This window comes from Acipenser ruthenus, unplaced genomic scaffold (genome assembly GCF_902713425.1).
Source record: "Acipenser ruthenus unplaced genomic scaffold, fAciRut3.2 maternal haplotype, whole genome shotgun sequence".
Lineage (NCBI taxonomy): Eukaryota > Metazoa > Chordata > Actinopteri > Acipenseriformes > Acipenseridae > Acipenser > Acipenser ruthenus.
Window position 1 is genome coordinate 510,483 of NW_026708811.1, and position 18,882 is coordinate 529,364.

Consider the following 18,882-nt stretch of genomic DNA (forward strand, 5'->3'; position numbering starts at 1 on the left):
ACGGTGCTTACCTGATACGCGCCTCTATGTACAGCGAGTGGCTAAAGAGCGATTGGTCTTGTGGTGTGTCAAGCATAGTCCAATTGTGTCCAATTGCTCTGCGTATATGCATGGTTGTCCACAATCAACACGCAGAGGGTTACAAACTCTGAGGATATCACGTTTGCAGAAAGCGGCTGAATAAAGAAGTCTGCACATCTGCACCTTCAAACCGGCTGGGAAAGATATGCAAATACTGACATGTTACCTATGACGTTGACCCCTCCGGATTGGCCAGCATACCAAAAGACTTGCAGGTTGACCAGGGTCCCGTTTCGTATCACAGCGCGGAATGCAACTGACACCTCAGAGGAGGGGGCTTAATACTCGGGGCTAGGGTCAGAGTTAGGGTTTAATAATGACACTCAATGATTATTAGGAATACAGAACTACACAGTTCTTGCAATTATACCTTTAGACACGATGTAGTGGTCATCTAGTTTAAAAACAGGTACAAGAAATAACTGATGAAACTACCTCAGCTGGAGGCCATTCTTCCAGGAACAGGAGTGAAGGATGCCAGGTTATACGGTCAGAGGTAATAATAGTAATAATAATAATAATAATAGTTTAAACTCACGTTTAATAAAGAAGTGAGCACAGCTATACATCAGAGAGACAGCTGGGAGATATGCAAATTTAACAAGTTTGCTTACTGTCACAAAATCTGTAGGTTCAGATTTCTGTACGTACTCTGTTCCATTTAGCTCAGTATACACTCTTATCTCAGGGGAGACGTTAGGAGGACAGAGATGTTACTACTCCTTGTGGGGTATTTTTATTACGCTCTTGACCCGCAATATATCCAGATGACTAATATAGCACCCAAGAAATTGACAGACTTATGTATTTAAAGTTTGCGGAAGATGGACCACCTTACCCTGTCTGGGATGAGTGTGGTACTCCATTGTAATTACTTAGGAGTTATATAGGTTTTTCGTCCCATTGGAATACATGGGACGCCTCAAATAAATCCAATCATTAATCTGGTGAGACAGCTCTTATCCCTTTTACAAATAATAGTTTTCAAAAGATCCGGACTAACTTTTCAGAATGAATAGGTGTCATGTACTGAATGAATTCACAACTTCATATTTGTCCAACTCTATGATCTCATTCCTTGTTTTCCTCCGAGCCCCTCCTTTATCTGAAAAGTTAAGTGAACCAAAGTTCCCAGGATCTTGGTTTATAATATAATATAAAAACACTACTGTTTATATGTGCATGCAAAACACTATTTTTATATGTGTTATATATGAGAGATGTTCTTAATATGTGACATCATCTTCTAATTCATTATATTTTGCTAAATTAAAGGCATGTGTTTCTTTTAACCTCATATTGTTTCATCATTTTGTTAATGAGTCAGTTTTAATTCCATATACCATTGTCTAACAGAGGATTTGACAAAAGATTGTCTCGTGCAGTATTTAAGTCAATTAGTTTCACTAAGTTTAAGTGGTAATAGTTTTCATTAGAATTATTTATCTCTTAAAAGATGCACTAACCAGGCTCTGACCTGTATCTGACTTCTAAATATGCTATTCCAAGCAGTTTTCCAGAGTCTCTTGTTTTTTCAAGGCCAAAGTCTGTGCAAACACTTTTTTAGATCTATGACCTATCAATGTCTGTTAAGCCATCATTTTTGCATATTATTTCAAGATATATTCTTATCTGTGCTAAACCACTAATTCCATAAACCCTAAATTCCAAATCTACAAGACTTGCAGCTTTGCTAGCGTAGAATGCAATAAGACCCCCTCCTTTCTCTACAGCCTGTTCATCGGGATAAGGAGAGAGGCCCCTTTTAGCAATAGAGCAGTTTCAAAGAACCACATTATAAGGACTCCATCTACCATCATTAGACAATAGTATAGTGGATTAACAACAAGGTACATTATAGTATATTATTACAAACTTAACACAAAAACATAACACAACACCCTTAAAATTCTATAATTCAATGGACATCATAATGTCTAGAGGTCTTGTTGTTCAATAGAAGGAGAAATAAACTGTACCACTTTCCCTTTTAATTAAATCAAATACTGCTTCCAGCTTTTAATCTTCTTATTAATACAGTAAAGTCATGAACAAGCAATAATACTTGTCAGTTTAAATAATATGTTTTCTTATTATAGCAAATACTTAAAACATACTATTAATCTTATGAAATCAAATAATTAGTTTTAGTTTCAAATACCATGCTGTCTAAAAAAAGGTTTTAATCATTTATTTTATTAATTTACAATACCTTTGTGTCTAATTACTAGTCTTTGACCATTATAAACTATAAACAGTGTAAATTATCACTGAACCTTTTTAACTATGAATGTGGCATTTCAAGATAAACTTAATTAATTTACTTCAGTTTAACAGTTGCTGCTAGAATTTATAATATCACTTTATTTCTTTGGTGAATCCCTCTAAGATTTAAATCCAAATACAGGCCAGTATAACTGCATTCAACTCTTATATTTTTTATAATGACTGAACTAGGCTTGACCCTGTTCTTTGTTCATACAAAATCCAGCTGAGACAGGTTTTTTCTTAAGACCTTGGCTGTTCAGTTTTAATGTTCATTTATTTGTGGTAAAGAATCTCTTTCTTATCTTGTTTGTAGGTGTGATTAACGTTCACTTTTAGCCGGAATGGTGCTTTTTTATTCCCAGATTACTAAGTACTTAATTAAAAACATGTGTAGACTGACCTATTTCATGGAGCAAGAGAGCCACCTACTGGCGGTACACGGATACTCCCTCTTTATCCTTCCTTCAAAAAACCTCTAACACTTCATTTTTATGTCAAAGTACATTCCATATGTGAAATCGCCTAGGACATGTCCAGCATATCCATACGTTCCCAGCAGGATTCAGCTTCTGTACCAGGTTTCGCTCTAGTTGTTTCCACAAGAAGTCCCTTGATCCAATGTTTCTCCAGCACAGGTGTGGATTTCCATGGTCTGACTTCATTCCTATAAGATACTTGGACACGTTTAGCTGTACATATTACTTCGATATATTTCCTTTTGTTCACACCGGGTCATTTTGCAAGGTATGCGCTCCATCCAGAATTCTAAAGGAGGTCAAAACTCACTGTGATTCATATTTTTGGGCACTCAATTACTGTTCTTTTCCACATCATCAGTAGCAAACTTAACATAAATGAATCTGAATCAGTTGATGAACCGTGCACTGTAGCTTACTGAGATCCTCCATGCAAAGGAGTCCAATGTTTTACTACATGGAATAACTAGTTCACCGTCACCTGTGACATTACTATACCAGAATCTGAATCATTAATGTAGATTAGGAATAGCAAAGGTCCTAATACTGATCCCTGTGGTACACCACTGGTTACCTCGCTCCATTTTGAGGGTGCTCCTCTAATCAAATTAGGGTTTGGGTTTGGTTTTGGGCTTGGGTTAGGATTGGGGTTCCGGTTCAGCTTCAATGTTTCGGGTTCTACCAGGGGAGTTATTCCAAGGCAGGTACAGTACTATTCCCAACGACAAAAAAAGACCAAAAATGTGGAACGCTTCACGAATTTGCGTGTCATCCTTGCGCAGGGGCCATGCTAATCTTCTCTGTATCGTTCCAATTTTAGTATATGTGCTGCCGTAGCGAACACATGGTGCTTACCTGATACGCGCCTCTATGTACAGCGAGTGGCTAAAGAGCGATTGGTCTTGTGGTGTGTCAAGCATAGTCCAATTGTGTCCAATTGCTCTGCGTATATGCATGGTTGTCCACAATCAACACGCAGAGGGTTACAAACTCTGAGGATATCACGTTTGCAGAAAGCGGCTGAATAAAGAAGTCTGCACATCTGCACCTTCAAACCGGCTGGGAAAGATATGCAAATACTGACATGTTACCTATGACGTTGACCCCTCCGGATTGGCCAGCATACCAAAAGACTTGCAGGTTGACCAGGGTCCCGTTTCGTATCACAGCGCGGAATGCAACTGACACCTCAGAGGAGGGGGCTTAATACTCGGGGCTAGGGTCAGAGTTAGGGTTTAATAATGACACTCAATGATTATTAGGAATACAGAACTACACAGTTCTTGCAATTATACCTTTAGACACGATGTAGTGGTCATCTAGTTTAAAAACAGGTACAAGAAATAACTGATGAAACTACCTCAGCTGGAGGCCATTCTTCCAGGAACAGGAGTGAAGGATGCCAGGTTATACGGTCAGAGGTAATAATAGTAATAATAATAATAATAATAGTTTAAACTCACGTTTAATAAAGAAGTGAGCACAGCTATACATCAGAGAGACAGCTGGGAGATATGCAAATTTAACAAGTTTGCTTACTGTCACAAAATCCGTAGGTTCAGATTTCTGTACGTACTCTGTTCCATTTAGCTCAGTATACACTCTTATCTCAGGGGAGACGTTAGGAGGACAGAGATGTTACTACTCCTTGTGGGGTATTTTTATTACGCTCTTGACCCGCAATATATCCAGATGACTAATATAGCACCCAAGAAATTGACAGACTTATGTATTTAAAGTTTGCAGAAGATGGACCACCTTACCCTGTCTGGGATGAGTGTGGTACTCCATTGTAATTACTTAGGAGTTATATAGGTTTTTCGTCCCATTGGAATACATGGGACGCCTCAATTAAATCCAATCATTAATCTGGTGAGACAGCTCTTATCCCTTTTACAAATAATAGTTTTCAAAAGATCCGGACTAACTTTTCAGAATGAATAGGTGTCATGTACTGAATGAATTCACAACTTCATATTTGTCCAACTCTATGATCTCATTCCTTGTTTTCCTCCGAGCCCCTCCTTTATCTGAAAAGTTAAGTGAACCAAAGTTCCCAGGATCTTGGTTTATAATATAATATAAAAACACTACTGTTTATATGTGCATGCAAAACACTATTTTTATATGTGTTATATATGAGAGATGTTCTTAATATGTGACATCATCTTCTAATTCATTATATTTTGCTAAATTAAAGGCATGTGTTTCTTTTAACCTCATATTGTTTCATCATTTTGTTAATGAGTCAGTTTTAATTCCATATACCATTGTCTAACAGAGGATTTGACAAAAGATTGTCTCGTGCAGTATTTAAGTCAATTAGTTTCACTAAGTTTAAGTGGTAATAGTTTTCATTAGAATTATTTATCCCTTAAAAGATGCACTAACCAGGCTCTGACCTGTATCTGACTTCTAAATATGCTATTCCAAGCAGTTTTCCAGAGTCTCTTGTTTTTTCAAGGCCAAAGTCTGTGCAAACACTTTTTTAGATCTATGACCTATCAATGTCTGTTAAGCCATCGTTTTTGCATATTATTTCAAGATATATTCTTATCTGTGCTAAACCACTAATTCCATAAACCCTAAATTCCAAATCTACAAGACTTGCAGCTTTGCTAGCGTAGAATGCAATAAGACCCCCTCCTTTCTCTACAGCCTGTTCATCGGGATAAGGAGAGAGGCCCCTTTTAGCAATAGAGCAGTTTCAAAGAACCACATTATAAGGACTCCATCTACCATCATTAGACAATAGTATAGTGGATTAACAACAAGGTACATTATAGTATATTATTACAAACTTAACACAAAAACATAACACAACACCCTTAAAATTCTATAATTCAATGGACATCATAATGTCTAGAGGTCTTGTTGTTCAATAGAAGGAGAAATAAACTGTACCACTTTCCCTTTTAATTAAATCAAATACTGCTTCCAGCTTTTAATCTTCTTATTAATACAGTAAAGTCATGAACAAGCAATAATACTTGTCAGTTTAAATAATATGTTTTCTTATTATAGCAAATACTTAAAACATACTATTAATCTTATGAAATCAAATAATTAGTTTTAGTTTCAAATACCATGCTGTCTAAAAAAAGGTTTTAATCATTTATTTTATTAATTTACAATACCTTTGTGTCTAATTACTAGTCTTTGACCATTATAAACTATAAACAGTGTAAATTATCACTGAACCTTTTTAACTATGAATGTGGCATTTCAAGATAAACTTAATTAATTTACTTCAGTTTAACAGTTGCTGCTAGAATTTATAATATCACTTTATTTCTTTGGTGAATCCCTCTAAGATTTAAATCCAAATACAGGCCAGTATAACTGCATTCAACTCTTATATTTTTTATAATGACTGAACTAGGCTTGACCCTGTTCTTTGTTCATACAAAATCCAGCTGAGACAGGTTTTTTCTTAAGACCTTGGCTGTTCAGTTTTAATGTTCATTTATTTGTGGTAAAGAATCTCTTTCTTATCTTGTTTGTAGGTGTGATTAACGTTCACTTTTAGCCGGAATGGTGCTTTTTTATTCCCAGATTACTAAGTACTTAATTAAAAACATGTGTAGACTGACCTATTTCATGGAGCAAGAGAGCCACCTACTGGCGGTACACGGATACTCCCTCTTTATCCTTCCTTCAAAAAACCTCTAACACTTCATTTTTATGTCAAAGTACATTCCATATGTGAAATCGCCTAGGACATGTCCAGCATATCCATACGTTCCCAGCAGGATTCAGCTTCTGTACCAGGTTTCGCTCTAGTTGTTTCCACAAGAAGTCCCTTGATCCAATGTTTCTCCAGCACAGGTGTGGATTTCCATGGTCTGACTTCATTCCTATAAGATACTTGGACACGTTTAGCTGTACATATTACTTCGATATATTTCCTTTTGTTCACACCGGGTCATTTTGCAAGGTATGCGCTCCATCCAGAATTCTAAAGGAGGTCAAAACTCACTGTGATTCATATTTTTGGGCACTCAATTACTGTTCTTTTCCACATCATCAGTAGCAAACTTAACATAAATGAATCTGAATCAGTTGATGAACCGTGCACTGTAGCTTACTGAGATCCTCCATGCAAAGGAGTCCAATGTTTTACTACATGGAATAACTAGTTCACCGTCACCTGTGACATTACTATACCAGAATCTGAATCATTAATGTAGATTAGGAATAGCAAAGGTCCTAATACTGATCCCTGTGGTACACCACTGGTTACCTCGCTCCATTTTGAGGGTGCTCCTCTAATCAAATTAGGGTTTGGGTTTGGTTTTGGGCTTGGGTTAGGATTGGGGTTCCGGTTCAGCTTCAATGTTTCGGGTTCTACCAGGGGAGTTATTCCAAGGCAGGTACAGTACTATTCCCAACGACAAAAAAAGACCAAAAATGTGGAACGCTTCACGAATTTGCGTGTCATCCTTGCGCAGGGGCCATGCTAATCTTCTCTGTATCGTTCCAATTTTAGTATATGTGCTGCCGTAGCGAACACATGGTGCTTACCTGATACGCGCCTCTATGTACAGCGAGTGGCTAAAGAGCGATTGGTCTTGTGGTGTGTCAAGCATAGTCCAATTGTGTCCAATTGCTCTGCGTATATGCATGGTTGTCCACAATCAACACGCAGAGGGTTACAAACTCTGAGGATATCACGTTTGCAGAAAGCGGCTGAATAAAGAAGTCTGCACATCTGCACCTTCAAACCGGCTGGGAAAGATATGCAAATACTGACATGTTACCTATGACGTTGACCCCTCCGGATTGGCCAGCATACCAAAAGACTTGCAGGTTGACCAGGGTCCCGTTTCGTATCACAGCGCGGAATGCAACTGACACCTCAGAGGAGGGGGCTTAATACTCGGGGCTAGGGTCAGAGTTAGGGTTTAATAATGACACTCAATGATTATTAGGAATACAGAACTACACAGTTCTTGCAATTATACCTTTAGACACGATGTAGTGGTCATCTAGTTTAAAAACAGGTACAAGAAATAACTGATGAAACTACCTCAGCTGGAGGCCATTCTTCCAGGAACAGGAGTGAAGGATGCCAGGTTATACGGTCAGAGGTAATAATAGTAATAATAATAATAATAATAGTTTAAACTCACGTTTAATAAAGAAGTGAGCACAGCTATACATCAGAGAGACAGCTGGGAGATATGCAAATTTAACAAGTTTGCTTACTGTCACAAAATCCGTAGGTTCAGATTTCTGTACGTACTCTGTTCCATTTAGCTCAGTATACACTCTTATCTCAGGGGAGACGTTAGGAGGACAGAGATGTTACTACTCCTTGTGGGGTATTTTTATTACGCTCTTGACCCGCAATATATCCAGATGACTAATATAGCACCCAAGAAATTGACAGACTTATGTATTTAAAGTTTGCAGAAGATGGACCACCTTACCCTGTCTGGGATGAGTGTGGTACTCCATTGTAATTACTTAGGAGTTATATAGGTTTTTCGTCCCATTGGAATACATGGGACGCCTCAATTAAATCCAATCATTAATCTGGTGAGACAGCTCTTATCCCTTTTACAAATAATAGTTTTCAAAAGATCCGGACTAACTTTTCAGAATGAATAGGTGTCATGTACTGAATGAATTCACAACTTCATATTTGTCCAACTCTATGATCTCATTCCTTGTTTTCCTCCGAGCCCCTCCTTTATCTGAAAAGTTAAGTGAACCAAAGTTCCCAGGATCTTGGTTTATAATATAATATAAAAACACTACTGTTTATATGTGCATGCAAAACACTATTTTTATATGTGTTATATATGAGAGATGTTCTTAATATGTGACATCATCTTCTAATTCATTATATTTTGCTAAATTAAAGGCATGTGTTTCTTTTAACCTCATATTGTTTCATCATTTTGTTAATGAGTCAGTTTTAATTCCATATACCATTGTCTAACAGAGGATTTGACAAAAGATTGTCTCGTGCAGTATTTAAGTCAATTAGTTTCACTAAGTTTAAGTGGTAATAGTTTTCATTAGAATTATTTATCCCTTAAAAGATGCACTAACCAGGCTCTGACCTGTATCTGACTTCTAAATATGCTATTCCAAGCAGTTTTCCAGAGTCTCTTGTTTTTTCAAGGCCAAAGTCTGTGCAAACACTTTTTTAGATCTATGACCTATCAATGTCTGTTAAGCCATCGTTTTTGCATATTATTTCAAGATATATTCTTATCTGTGCTAAACCACTAATTCCATAAACCCTAAATTCCAAATCTACAAGACTTGCAGCTTTGCTAGCGTAGAATGCAATAAGACCCCCTCCTTTCTCTACAGCCTGTTCATCGGGATAAGGAGAGAGGCCCCTTTTAGCAATAGAGCAGTTTCAAAGAACCACATTATAAGGACTCCATCTACCATCATTAGACAATAGTATAGTGGATTAACAACAAGGTACATTATAGTATATTATTACAAACTTAACACAAAAACATAACACAACACCCTTCAAATTCTATAATTCAATGGACATCATAATGTCTAGAGGTCTTGTTGTTCAATAGAAGGAGAAATAAACTGTACCACTTTCCCTTTTAATTAAATCAAATACTGCTTCCAGCTTTTAATCTTCTTATTAATACAGTAAAGTCATGAACAAGCAATAATACTTGTCAGTTTAAATAATGTTTTCTTATTATAGCAAATACTTAAAACATACTATTAATCTTATGAAATCAAATAATTAGTTTTAGTTTCAAATACCATGCTGTCTAAAAAAAGGTTTTAATCATTTATTTTATTAATTTACAATACCTTTGTGTCTAATTACTAGTCTTTGACCATTATAAACTATAAACAGTGTAAATTATCACTGAACCTTTTTAACTATGAATGTGGCATTTCAAGATAAACTTAATTAATTTACTTCAGTTTAACAGTTGCTGCTAGAATTTATAATATCACTTTATTTCTTTGGTGAATCCCTCTAAGATTTAAATCCAAATACAGGCCAGTATAACTGCATTCAACTCTTATATTTTTTATAATGACTGAACTAGGCTTGACCCTGTTCTTTGTTCATACAAAATCCAGCTGAGACAGGTTTTTTCTTAAGACCTTGGCTGTTCAGTTTTAATGTTCATTTATTTGTGGTAAAGAATCTCTTTCTTATCTTGTTTGTAGGTGTGATTAACGTTCACTTTTAGCCGGAATGGTGCTTTTTTATTCCCAGATTACTAAGTACTTAATTAAAAACATGTGTAGACTGACCTATTTCATGGAGCAAGAGAGCCACCTACTGGCGGTACACGGATACTCCCTCTTTATCCTTCCTTCAAAAAACCTCTAACACTTCATTTTTATGTCAAAGTACATTCCATATGTGAAATCGCCTAGGACATGTCCAGCATATCCATACGTTCCCAGCAGGATTCAGCTTCTGTACCAGGTTTCGCTCTAGTTGTTTCCACAAGAAGTCCCTTGATCCAATGTTTCTCCAGCACAGGTGTGGATTTCCATGGTCTGACTTCATTCCTATAAGATACTTGGACACGTTTAGCTGTACATATTACTTCGATATATTTCCTTTTGTTCACACCGGGTCATTTTGCAAGGTATGCGCTCCATCCAGAATTCTAAAGGAGGTCAAAACTCACTGTGATTCATATTTTTGGGCACTCAATTACTGTTCTTTTCCACATCATCAGTAGCAAACTTAACATAAATGAATCTGAATCAGTTGATGAACCGTGCACTGTAGCTTACTGAGATCCTCCATGCAAAGGAGTCCAATGTTTTACTACATGGAATAACTAGTTCACCGTCACCTGTGACATTACTATACCAGAATCTGAATCATTAATGTAGATTAGGAATAGCAAAGGTCCTAATACTGATCCCTGTGGTACACCACTGGTTACCTCGCTCCATTTTGAGGGTGCTCCTCTAATCAAATTAGGGTTTGGGTTTGGTTTTGGGCTTGGGTTAGGATTGGGGTTCCGGTTCAGCTTCAATGTTTCGGGTTCTACCAGGGGAGTTATTCCAAGGCAGGTACAGTACTATTCCCAACGACAAAAAAAGACCAAAAATGTGGAACGCTTCACGAATTTGCGTGTCATCCTTGCGCCCTCCGACTCGCGATCTTCGGGGCAATGTTGGAACAGAGCGTTCCAACATTCTGGGCCAATCGGAGCGGAGGGAGCCGGAGTGCGCCGACTTTGGCGGCCAATCGGAGCGGCCCGTTCCGACTTTCGGCCAATCGGAGCGGGCCGTTCCAACATTCGGCCAATAGAAACGGCCTTTTTCAACATTTGGCCAATAGAAACGGGCTGTTCCAACATTGGGCCAATGGGAACGGGCTGTTGGAATTGGGCGGCCAATCGAATCGCGCGGAGCCTGTTCCAACTTTGGAAGGGCGGCGTTTAAAAAAAACCCAACTAATTCTCAGCTGCCTGCAAACGGAGAGAGGTTAGTTTGGAGTCTTTTATTCATATTTAAATGCTGTTTTTCTATTTTTTTTTAAAACTGTCACCACGTATGTCGACCGTATAATCTTTTAATTTAGTCGTGTGGTTTTTTTCGCCGAATGACAACGCTGTATTGTTTTCGCTGGTCTGTAGACTTTTGTGCGTTTGTTTTTAGTATTTTATTCATATTTTTTCCATGACAGCTTGTATTATTATTATTATTATTATTGTTAATATTTTAAAAAGTAAACAACAACATCAGCAAAACACGAGTATTCGGCTTTGTGTTTAGCTATGCGCTATTAGCATTTCGTCGAGATCAAGCGTTTATCATTCAGTGTATTGCTTTTGTTGTACTAGTATTACCGTGTGTATTGGGCTTTGCATATTTAGCTATGCATACTATTTCGTGGAGATCAAGTGTTTAGTATTTGTAAGTTTTTGCTTTTGATCTATTGCAACGTTTTATAATATTAACTACTTATTTGTTCTTGCCTTCACAGAGTGATTGTTAACTATTTGAAAGGTAAAGTGCTATCTCTTTATATCTCCATGTAAAATTAATTCTACTGCATGTGTTTATTATTATTATTATTATTATTATTATTATTATTATTATTAATGCTGCATACACTCAGTGTTATGAGTGTGTGTATTTGGCTTAGTGTGTTTAGTTATGCATACTATTATTGTGTCTATTAAAATATTCATCATTCATTAATGTATAGCTTTTGTTGTGCTAGTATTAAAGTGTGTATTGGGCTATGTGTATTGTTGTATGTATCTATCCAGGTATCCCAAGTGAAACTCACACTGCTCAAGGGTATGATAATATTAACTACTGTCATTCCCTGCCACGCAGCGGCCAATGTACTTTCAAATTTAAATCTAACAGTCAACGGTAAAGATAAGTGCCTCGTCTCTAAGCCTATCTCGGTGTAAAAGGAATTGTAGCTAATGTGTGTGTGTGTGTGTGTGTGTGTGTGTGTCTGTTTACAGCCATCATTATTATTAATGATGTATACACTAAGTTGTTTTTTATTCCCACACACTGACATTCCTAAAAGCTGAAATACTACTACATTCATCACCCCCTTTATTTATTTTCCAAACTGTACTTGCATTGAATAAATTGTAATTTATAAAGAATGAATGCATATGTCAGAAAATATCTAGATGAGCTTAATCAACTTTGTTCTTCAGAGTAATAAGTAGTAACATGTATGTTGTATTCCAGCTATCAACAATGGAAGCAACCCCATCCTTTCGAAGGGTGCCAGGGTCCAAGGACCTGCTCCTCCAGCACACGCCCGAAGCTGCCAGTGTCTCCGCTGCCATTAAGGCGGCCACTGTGCGCTTTGTGGCAAAGGCACCGGAAGAGGTCCGGAGCGATGCCGTGGCCCATGTTGTGTCGCAGGGAGGTGACCCCGGGAACAGCATGCTGGTCCTCAGCCAGAGTACCGTGCAGTTTGGTAAGTACCGGGGTCAAACCTTCCAGTGGCTCCTGGCAAACGACATGGGCTACGCTGTGTCCCTGGTGACCAGCCACCAGAGGGAGCGGGAGGGTGACAGCTCCATGTCACCCTACATGGCGAACAAGGACGCCCTGACCAGCTACGCCTGTGCTTTCCCTGATGTTGCCTCGGCTGTCAGGGACCGGAGAGCACAGGACGTAGCCCGGCTGCACTCATCCCAGCCCGGTCAGGAGGACCTGCGCCTTGTGGCCTTTGGGGTGCACAAGGACCTCACCTGGAGGGATCTGTATGAGGTTACGGACAAGGAGAAGAGCGGGTTTGTATTGCACAAGTATTAATCTTATTTTTTGTTATGTAACCAAAAATTCAGACACAAATCTAACACTTTGTGTATGATGTCTCGCAGCTACGTCAAATGGCTCCGGCGTCAAACACCCCGAACCGGAACGCAGATGGAGGCGTTGCAGAAATACATCCTGCGGCGAGACCAGGAGTCCCGGTCCCCAGCGTCGTCACAGGCTGGGTCTTCGCAGGCTGTCCCCACGCAACTTGCGCCCTCTCGGCCTGCTTCCCCTCGGCCTGGGACCTCGCAGCCGTCCCCGACCCCTGCGCGGTCGCCACTGGCGAGCAGCCTCCATTTGCGTCCGAGGACGCCGAAGGTCGTGCCTCGTGCACCTTCAGCTCAAGGTAGGTGTTGTACTTAATTTCACTATTATTTCCTCATTCATCATGTACATGGCTTATTATTATTATTATTATTATTATTATTATTATTATTATTATTATTATTATTATTATTATTATTATTATTTATTTTTTTCTACTTTTCCAGGGGTGTCCAAGCGCCAGCCAGCTTCGCCTGCCTTCTGGGAGGAGGTCACAGATACGGAGCTGGTTGCCATCTGCGACGTAGCCCCTCCCAGTAAGTATATACTCAATTTTAATGTCAGAATCACATATTGTACAGTATTGAGACTCTCATTTTTTAGATGATTTTATGACTGTTTTGTGTTGCTGTGTTTATTAGCTAACGACTGAGTTCCTTGAACGTGGTAAGGTAGGTCTTGGTGACAGACCCTGTGTCTTCACTGTACATTAAAATCGCATCACTCTCTGCCCTTTTTCACTCTCCTGGCTGACTGCCCTGCACAATGCGAATGACTCCTCTCCCACCTCGGATTGCCCCTCCATCCTTTCTCACATTACGCACTCGTGGATTGCTTGCATGTTTTTAGTGGTGTTGTAGTTTGTGGCACAGTAGATTTTAATGCAAATCACTACAGCATGCTTGCTTGCTTGCTTGCTTGCTTGCTTCGATCATTTTAGAGTGTATAGTGCATGTATATCATTAGTAACATGTCAAATCTATGTGTGTGTGTGTGTGTGTGTGTGTGTGTGTGTGTGTGTGTGTGTGTGCGCTCTACAAGCCGGTCCTGTACAGTTCCCTCATGTCCAACAGCGATCCCAACCGACGGCTGAACCGGCAAAGCAGCCTTCGCAAACGCAACCAGCACAGAGTGCTGAGGTGAGATGTCGTTTTTTTTTTCTTCTCTTACACAAACTAAGTGTGAAAAAGTAAACGCAAACTTTGTGCCCTATATTGCATTGTAAATGTGTGCAGTTATAATGTGCATATATGTTTGTTTTTATTTTTCCTGCAGGTGCTTCTTCCTGAAGCATGGAAGCAGTCGCTGCCCAAGGAGCAGCACGAGTGGATCGCCAGGGCACTGTTCATCAGGAACAGGATTGGGAAGCTGGAGCTGACCTCGGACCTGCGTCTGTGGTGGTTCCCTCCCCAGCCCCGGCTGATCCACAATCAGCCTCCAGCATCGCCAGGCACCTTCTTCTGCCGTCCTCTGTTTCTCTGGATGCCCTACCGCATGTGGGCATTCAAGCTGACGTGCACCCAGCCCGAGTGCCTCGGCCACAAGCTGACTGGCGCCGGGCTGTACAAGACCGTCCGGAGGGTCTTGAGCATTGACGGTTGGTACGACATGGCCACGGAGTACCTGGAGTGCCGTCAGTGCAAGAAGAAGGTGGCTGGCTGGTCCGGTCATGTGTTGAATCAGCTGGATCCAGCTCATCGGAGCCTCTTCCCAGCGATTCTCACGTACCGGTAAGTGTAAAGGGTTTTTTTTTTAATGAAAAAAAAAATAAATAAAAAAAAAAAAAAGAAAACATTTAGTTACTTCTGTTAAATGATGCACATTTAATAACCGTGTCTTGCAGGCTGTCTTGCGACATGAGGGTGCTGAGGCTGATGCGGGTGCGCACTCTGGGAAACAGTGCCACCCAGCTGTACAATACGCTGTGCGAACAGCACAGCGAGGCCTGGATGCAGCGGTCCCTGCAGTACCTCGCCGAGTTCGAGCCCTTCCTGGCCCAGGGCATCGTGCAGCCCAACATCATCGCACCCCCTCCCATGCTGCCGGTGCCCAGACCCCGATGGCTGCTGAGAGTGTACAGCTACGACGTCCTCTCACGGCTTGAAGAGGTCAAGGCCAGGGTCACCTCCACGTTCGGGTCCATCCTGAAAATTGACTCGACCAAGAAGGTAAAAACGATTTGTTAACCCCAGCATATTTATACAGAACATTTGCACACCAAATTATTGTTTTTTAAAAAAAAATAAAATAAAAAAAAAATCTAAATTCTGTTGATTTTGTATGCGTTTTCAGGTGACAAAGAAGCTCGCGGGTGCTGCTGCCGGCACGGCTGCCTGGTCCACCAACGTGGGGAACGAGTTTGGGCAGGTCCTCATGTCCGTGCTGACCTCGCACGAGGGTGAGGGCCTGCTCCCCATGGCTAGCGGGCTGATGCAGCGGTACCAGAAAGCCGGCGAGGCTCCCCCTAAGCTCCTCTACGTGGACCGCGACTGCTGCTCCCTCGGCGGGGTGTCGAAGGCTGCTGCCATGTTCCCGGAGTGGGACCAGCTGGTCGTCCGGCTTGACGTGTGGCACCTGATGCGCCGGTTCGCAGCAGGCTGCACCACGGAGAGCCACCAGCTGTACGGCACCTTCATGGGGCGGCTGTCTGCCTCCATCTTTAAGTGGGCCGAGGAGGACGTTGCCCTGCTGATGGAGGCCAAGCGGTCGGAGCTCGAGGGGAAGCGGCGGGTGTTCGGCCTGACGGACGCCGAGGTCTCGCGCCGCATCTCCAAGAAGGAGCTGGCTCTCCACTGTCGCCGCCGGACTCGGGGAGCGGAGGAGACGGCACGGCTCTTGGAGGAGCTGATTGAGACCTTCGACGGCGAGAAGGGTCTGGACACGATGGGCATCCCGCTGCTGGACCACGACCGCATCCAGGCCATCTGGCTGGTGCAGAGACGTCACCTCCACTGCATCCAGGACCCCCCAGGTGTACAGCTGTACACCAAGATCGGACAGCTCAAGAAGGGAGGCGTGACGCTGCCGGTCTACCGCTGTGCACGCGGGTCGACTTCCTTGGAGTCTTTCCATCTCCACCTCAACCGCTTCATCCCAGGTAAATAACCAATATTGACGCGTACTGTATGTTTTGGGAAGCTGTGTCGTGAGAGCAAATTTCCGTCATTTTGTGAGTTCTCAGTATTACAGTGGGCGTTTCTCTTGTGTTTTTCAGGTACCAGTGCAAGTGCCATGCACTTTCAGGCGTACCTGCTGGAGGGGCTGGTGAGGTGGAATGAGGACCGCGCCGCAGCTGCAGTGGAGGGACCAAGACAGATCCTCCACAGCTACAGTGGCTCCCTGCAGCACGCCCTCAACGGATTGAGCCAGAAACTTCTTGGCTGCAGTCTGGTTGAGGATTTCACCAAGCCTGGCGAGTATACAGGTATGTACCAGCGTTTACTTGTCAACTGCTTGTAACTGTGACTACGAAAACAATAAAGCTGCTTACACTTTTTTTTTTTTTTTTCTTTCCAGGTGAGCTCATCGGAGTTGAGTACCTGTACTCGCAGACAGGCAGCGTGCTGCAGGCCGTCGACTTGGACCCGGACGAGTCTGCAGATGAGGATCTGGACGTTGAGGATGAGGGGTTTGAGGATGACGTGGACGATGAGGTCGAGGACCCCACCATCACTGGCCTCGTTCACCCGCTGGCAGTGCCATCCGCGCCCCAAGTCTCAGTCGTTCCGGTCGACGTTTCGTGGCCTTTGTTGCCCCGGAAACGCCAGCGCCAGGCGTCTCCTCGGCCGTCTCCCCGGACGTCTCCTCGGCCGTCTCCCCGGACGTCTCCTCGGCCGTCTCCCCGGGCGTCTCCTCGGCCGTCTCCCCGGACGTCTCCTCGGCCGTCTCCCCGGACGTCTCCTCGGCCGTCTCCCCGGGCGTCTCCTCGGGCATCTCCCCGGACATCTCCTCAGGCGTCTCCTCGGGCTCTCACTCCTGCTGGTTCACCTGTGAGAGATCCTGAGGTGAGACTAATTCATAGATGTTAAACATATTTGTTTTTTGCATGCTGTTACACAAAAGCCATAATTTATGCTAATACACATCTAAGTACAATTTTATTTCTCTGTTTCCAGGAGTCATATGGACCTGATGGTGGCCCCGGGTACCAGCACGTCCAGCGCCTGGCCAGCAGTCTGGTGAGCCTGCGTGGCTTGGCCTGTCTGACGGAGCAGAAGGTAGATGAGCTGATTCAGCTGTGGAGTCTCCTCCCCGAGGGAGATAAGCAGCGTCTCACCTACCCTGCCCGTCACCAGGACAGGCTGATTCAGGGGCGATTCAAGGCAACGAAGGCCACCTCCTCTGTCACCCCGGGCACGGACAGCCTGAAACGGTGAGTTAGTTCATGTGTAATGTCATTACAGTAGTACAAAAATAAAGAAAGAAAAAAAAAATGTGCATACACACACACACACACAAAACCCTAAAATAAACATGTACCCATTGATACTAAAACTTTTACTCCTGTTGCTTGGTTGCAGGTGCCTGCTCGGACAGGGCTCGGGACCTGCCCAGTGGCCACAGACGAGCAGACTCGTCGAGGCCATCTGCATCCAGCTCTGCCGCCTCCACCCATCCCCCACCAAGTCCAAAGGTGTGAGGACTTCCCGGTGGGCGGCTATCCTCGGCGACTACTCCAAAGTCCGAGAGCTGGTGCTGGGCAGCCCGAGGCTCATGGAGAAGACCACCCTCCAGCTGTTCGAGTTGAATCAGCACACCCTTTCTCAATGGTAAGTTTCGTCTCTTGACTGGACACTGATGACATTATACCTCGAAAAGCATAGTGTTGAGATGTCCTTTAAGAATGACAACATCTCGATCGCTATACAGTTTGAGGTTAAAGGCTGAAAGAAAAACACACGTAATCTACACAACTACCACAAACAAGTGACTGTGTTTTTGTTGAAACGTTAAACTGACAATGTCATGCATTTGCTGTGTTTTAGGCACAACAAACGGCAGAAGGGGCAGGAGCACGCTGTCCTTCAACAGGGGGTGGCACCCCCTAGCGCCAGCGCAGTGGACCCAGAGCCTCAACCGCAGCCGCGCCCGCTGCTACAGGAGGGCATGACATACGGACACCAGCCGTATGTATTTCCATGCCCCCCAAACACTGCGGGTCAGGCAAAGCAGCGGAAACACCCTGGGGCCACGGCGCAGACCGCAGTCCTGGGCCCCTCGGCCACCCCTGCACCACATCCCACTTCATCTCCTTCCACCTCTTCAGCTGCTGGTGCTGCTGCTGGTGCTGCTGCTGCTGCTGCTCCTCCTGTGCCCAGGACCACCAGCTGGCGACACAAGAAGAGGGCAGAGGAGGAGGAGAGGGGCTCCAACACCGGGAAGAGAAAGTATGAGCGGAAGAGAGCAGAGAACTTGTGTTCTCTGTGCGGACAGCCAAAGCGGAAGGAGTTCGGCCACAGCCGCTTTGGCAACGTTGCCTTCTGCTCTGCTTCCTCGGGCAAAACTGTGGAGCAGTGGTTGGCTGAAATGCGTGCCAAGAAGAAATAAGTCCTCCCCCCCCTTTTTTATTTTCTCACAGTTTTTACAGTTTCTAATTATTGTAAATTATTCATAATTATTTTAAGAATTATTTTTTTGTCTCACAACTGCAACTTGCCTTGACTCGGGAGAGATAAAGGCAAGCACTCTTTTTTTTAAAATTATTTTTTATGGTGGTTCATTGTTTCTTTTTTCTGTTTTG

The 18,882-nt window shown here is 42.5% G+C and overlaps 1 protein-coding gene and 2 non-coding genes across 4 annotated transcripts; 1 reads left to right on the forward strand and 2 right to left on the reverse strand.

Annotated features, from left to right (window-relative positions):
* Window positions 1–3,562: 3,562 nt before the first annotated feature.
* LOC131736163 (U6 spliceosomal RNA) lies at window positions 3,563–3,669 on the reverse strand. The gene has a single exon (XR_009327966.1). It is a non-coding gene; the product is annotated as a U6 spliceosomal RNA (small nuclear RNA).
* A 3,562-nt stretch (window positions 3,670–7,231) lies between these two features.
* LOC131736164 (U6 spliceosomal RNA) lies at window positions 7,232–7,338 on the reverse strand. Its single transcript, XR_009327967.1, has one exon. It is a non-coding gene; the product is annotated as a U6 spliceosomal RNA (small nuclear RNA).
* Window positions 7,339–11,905: 4,567 nt separating this feature from the next.
* On the forward strand, window positions 11,906–14,217 carry LOC131736113 (uncharacterized). Of its 2 annotated transcripts, XM_059021824.1 has the most exons (5): window positions 11,906–13,072; window positions 13,163–13,443; window positions 13,589–13,678; window positions 13,784–13,813; window positions 14,184–14,217. In XM_059021824.1, the coding sequence occupies exons 1-4, from the start codon at window positions 12,501–12,503 to the stop codon at window positions 13,792–13,794; spliced, it is 954 nt and encodes a 317-aa protein (XP_058877807.1). In that variant the 5' UTR covers window positions 11,906–12,500; the 3' UTR covers window positions 13,795–13,813; window positions 14,184–14,217. The 2 variants fall into 2 exon arrangements, with proteins under 2 accessions (XP_058877807.1, XP_058877806.1); XM_059021823.1 differs by lacking the exon at window positions 14,184–14,217 and having other exon boundaries at window positions 13,784–14,019.
* Window positions 14,218–18,882: the final 4,665 nt, after the last annotated feature.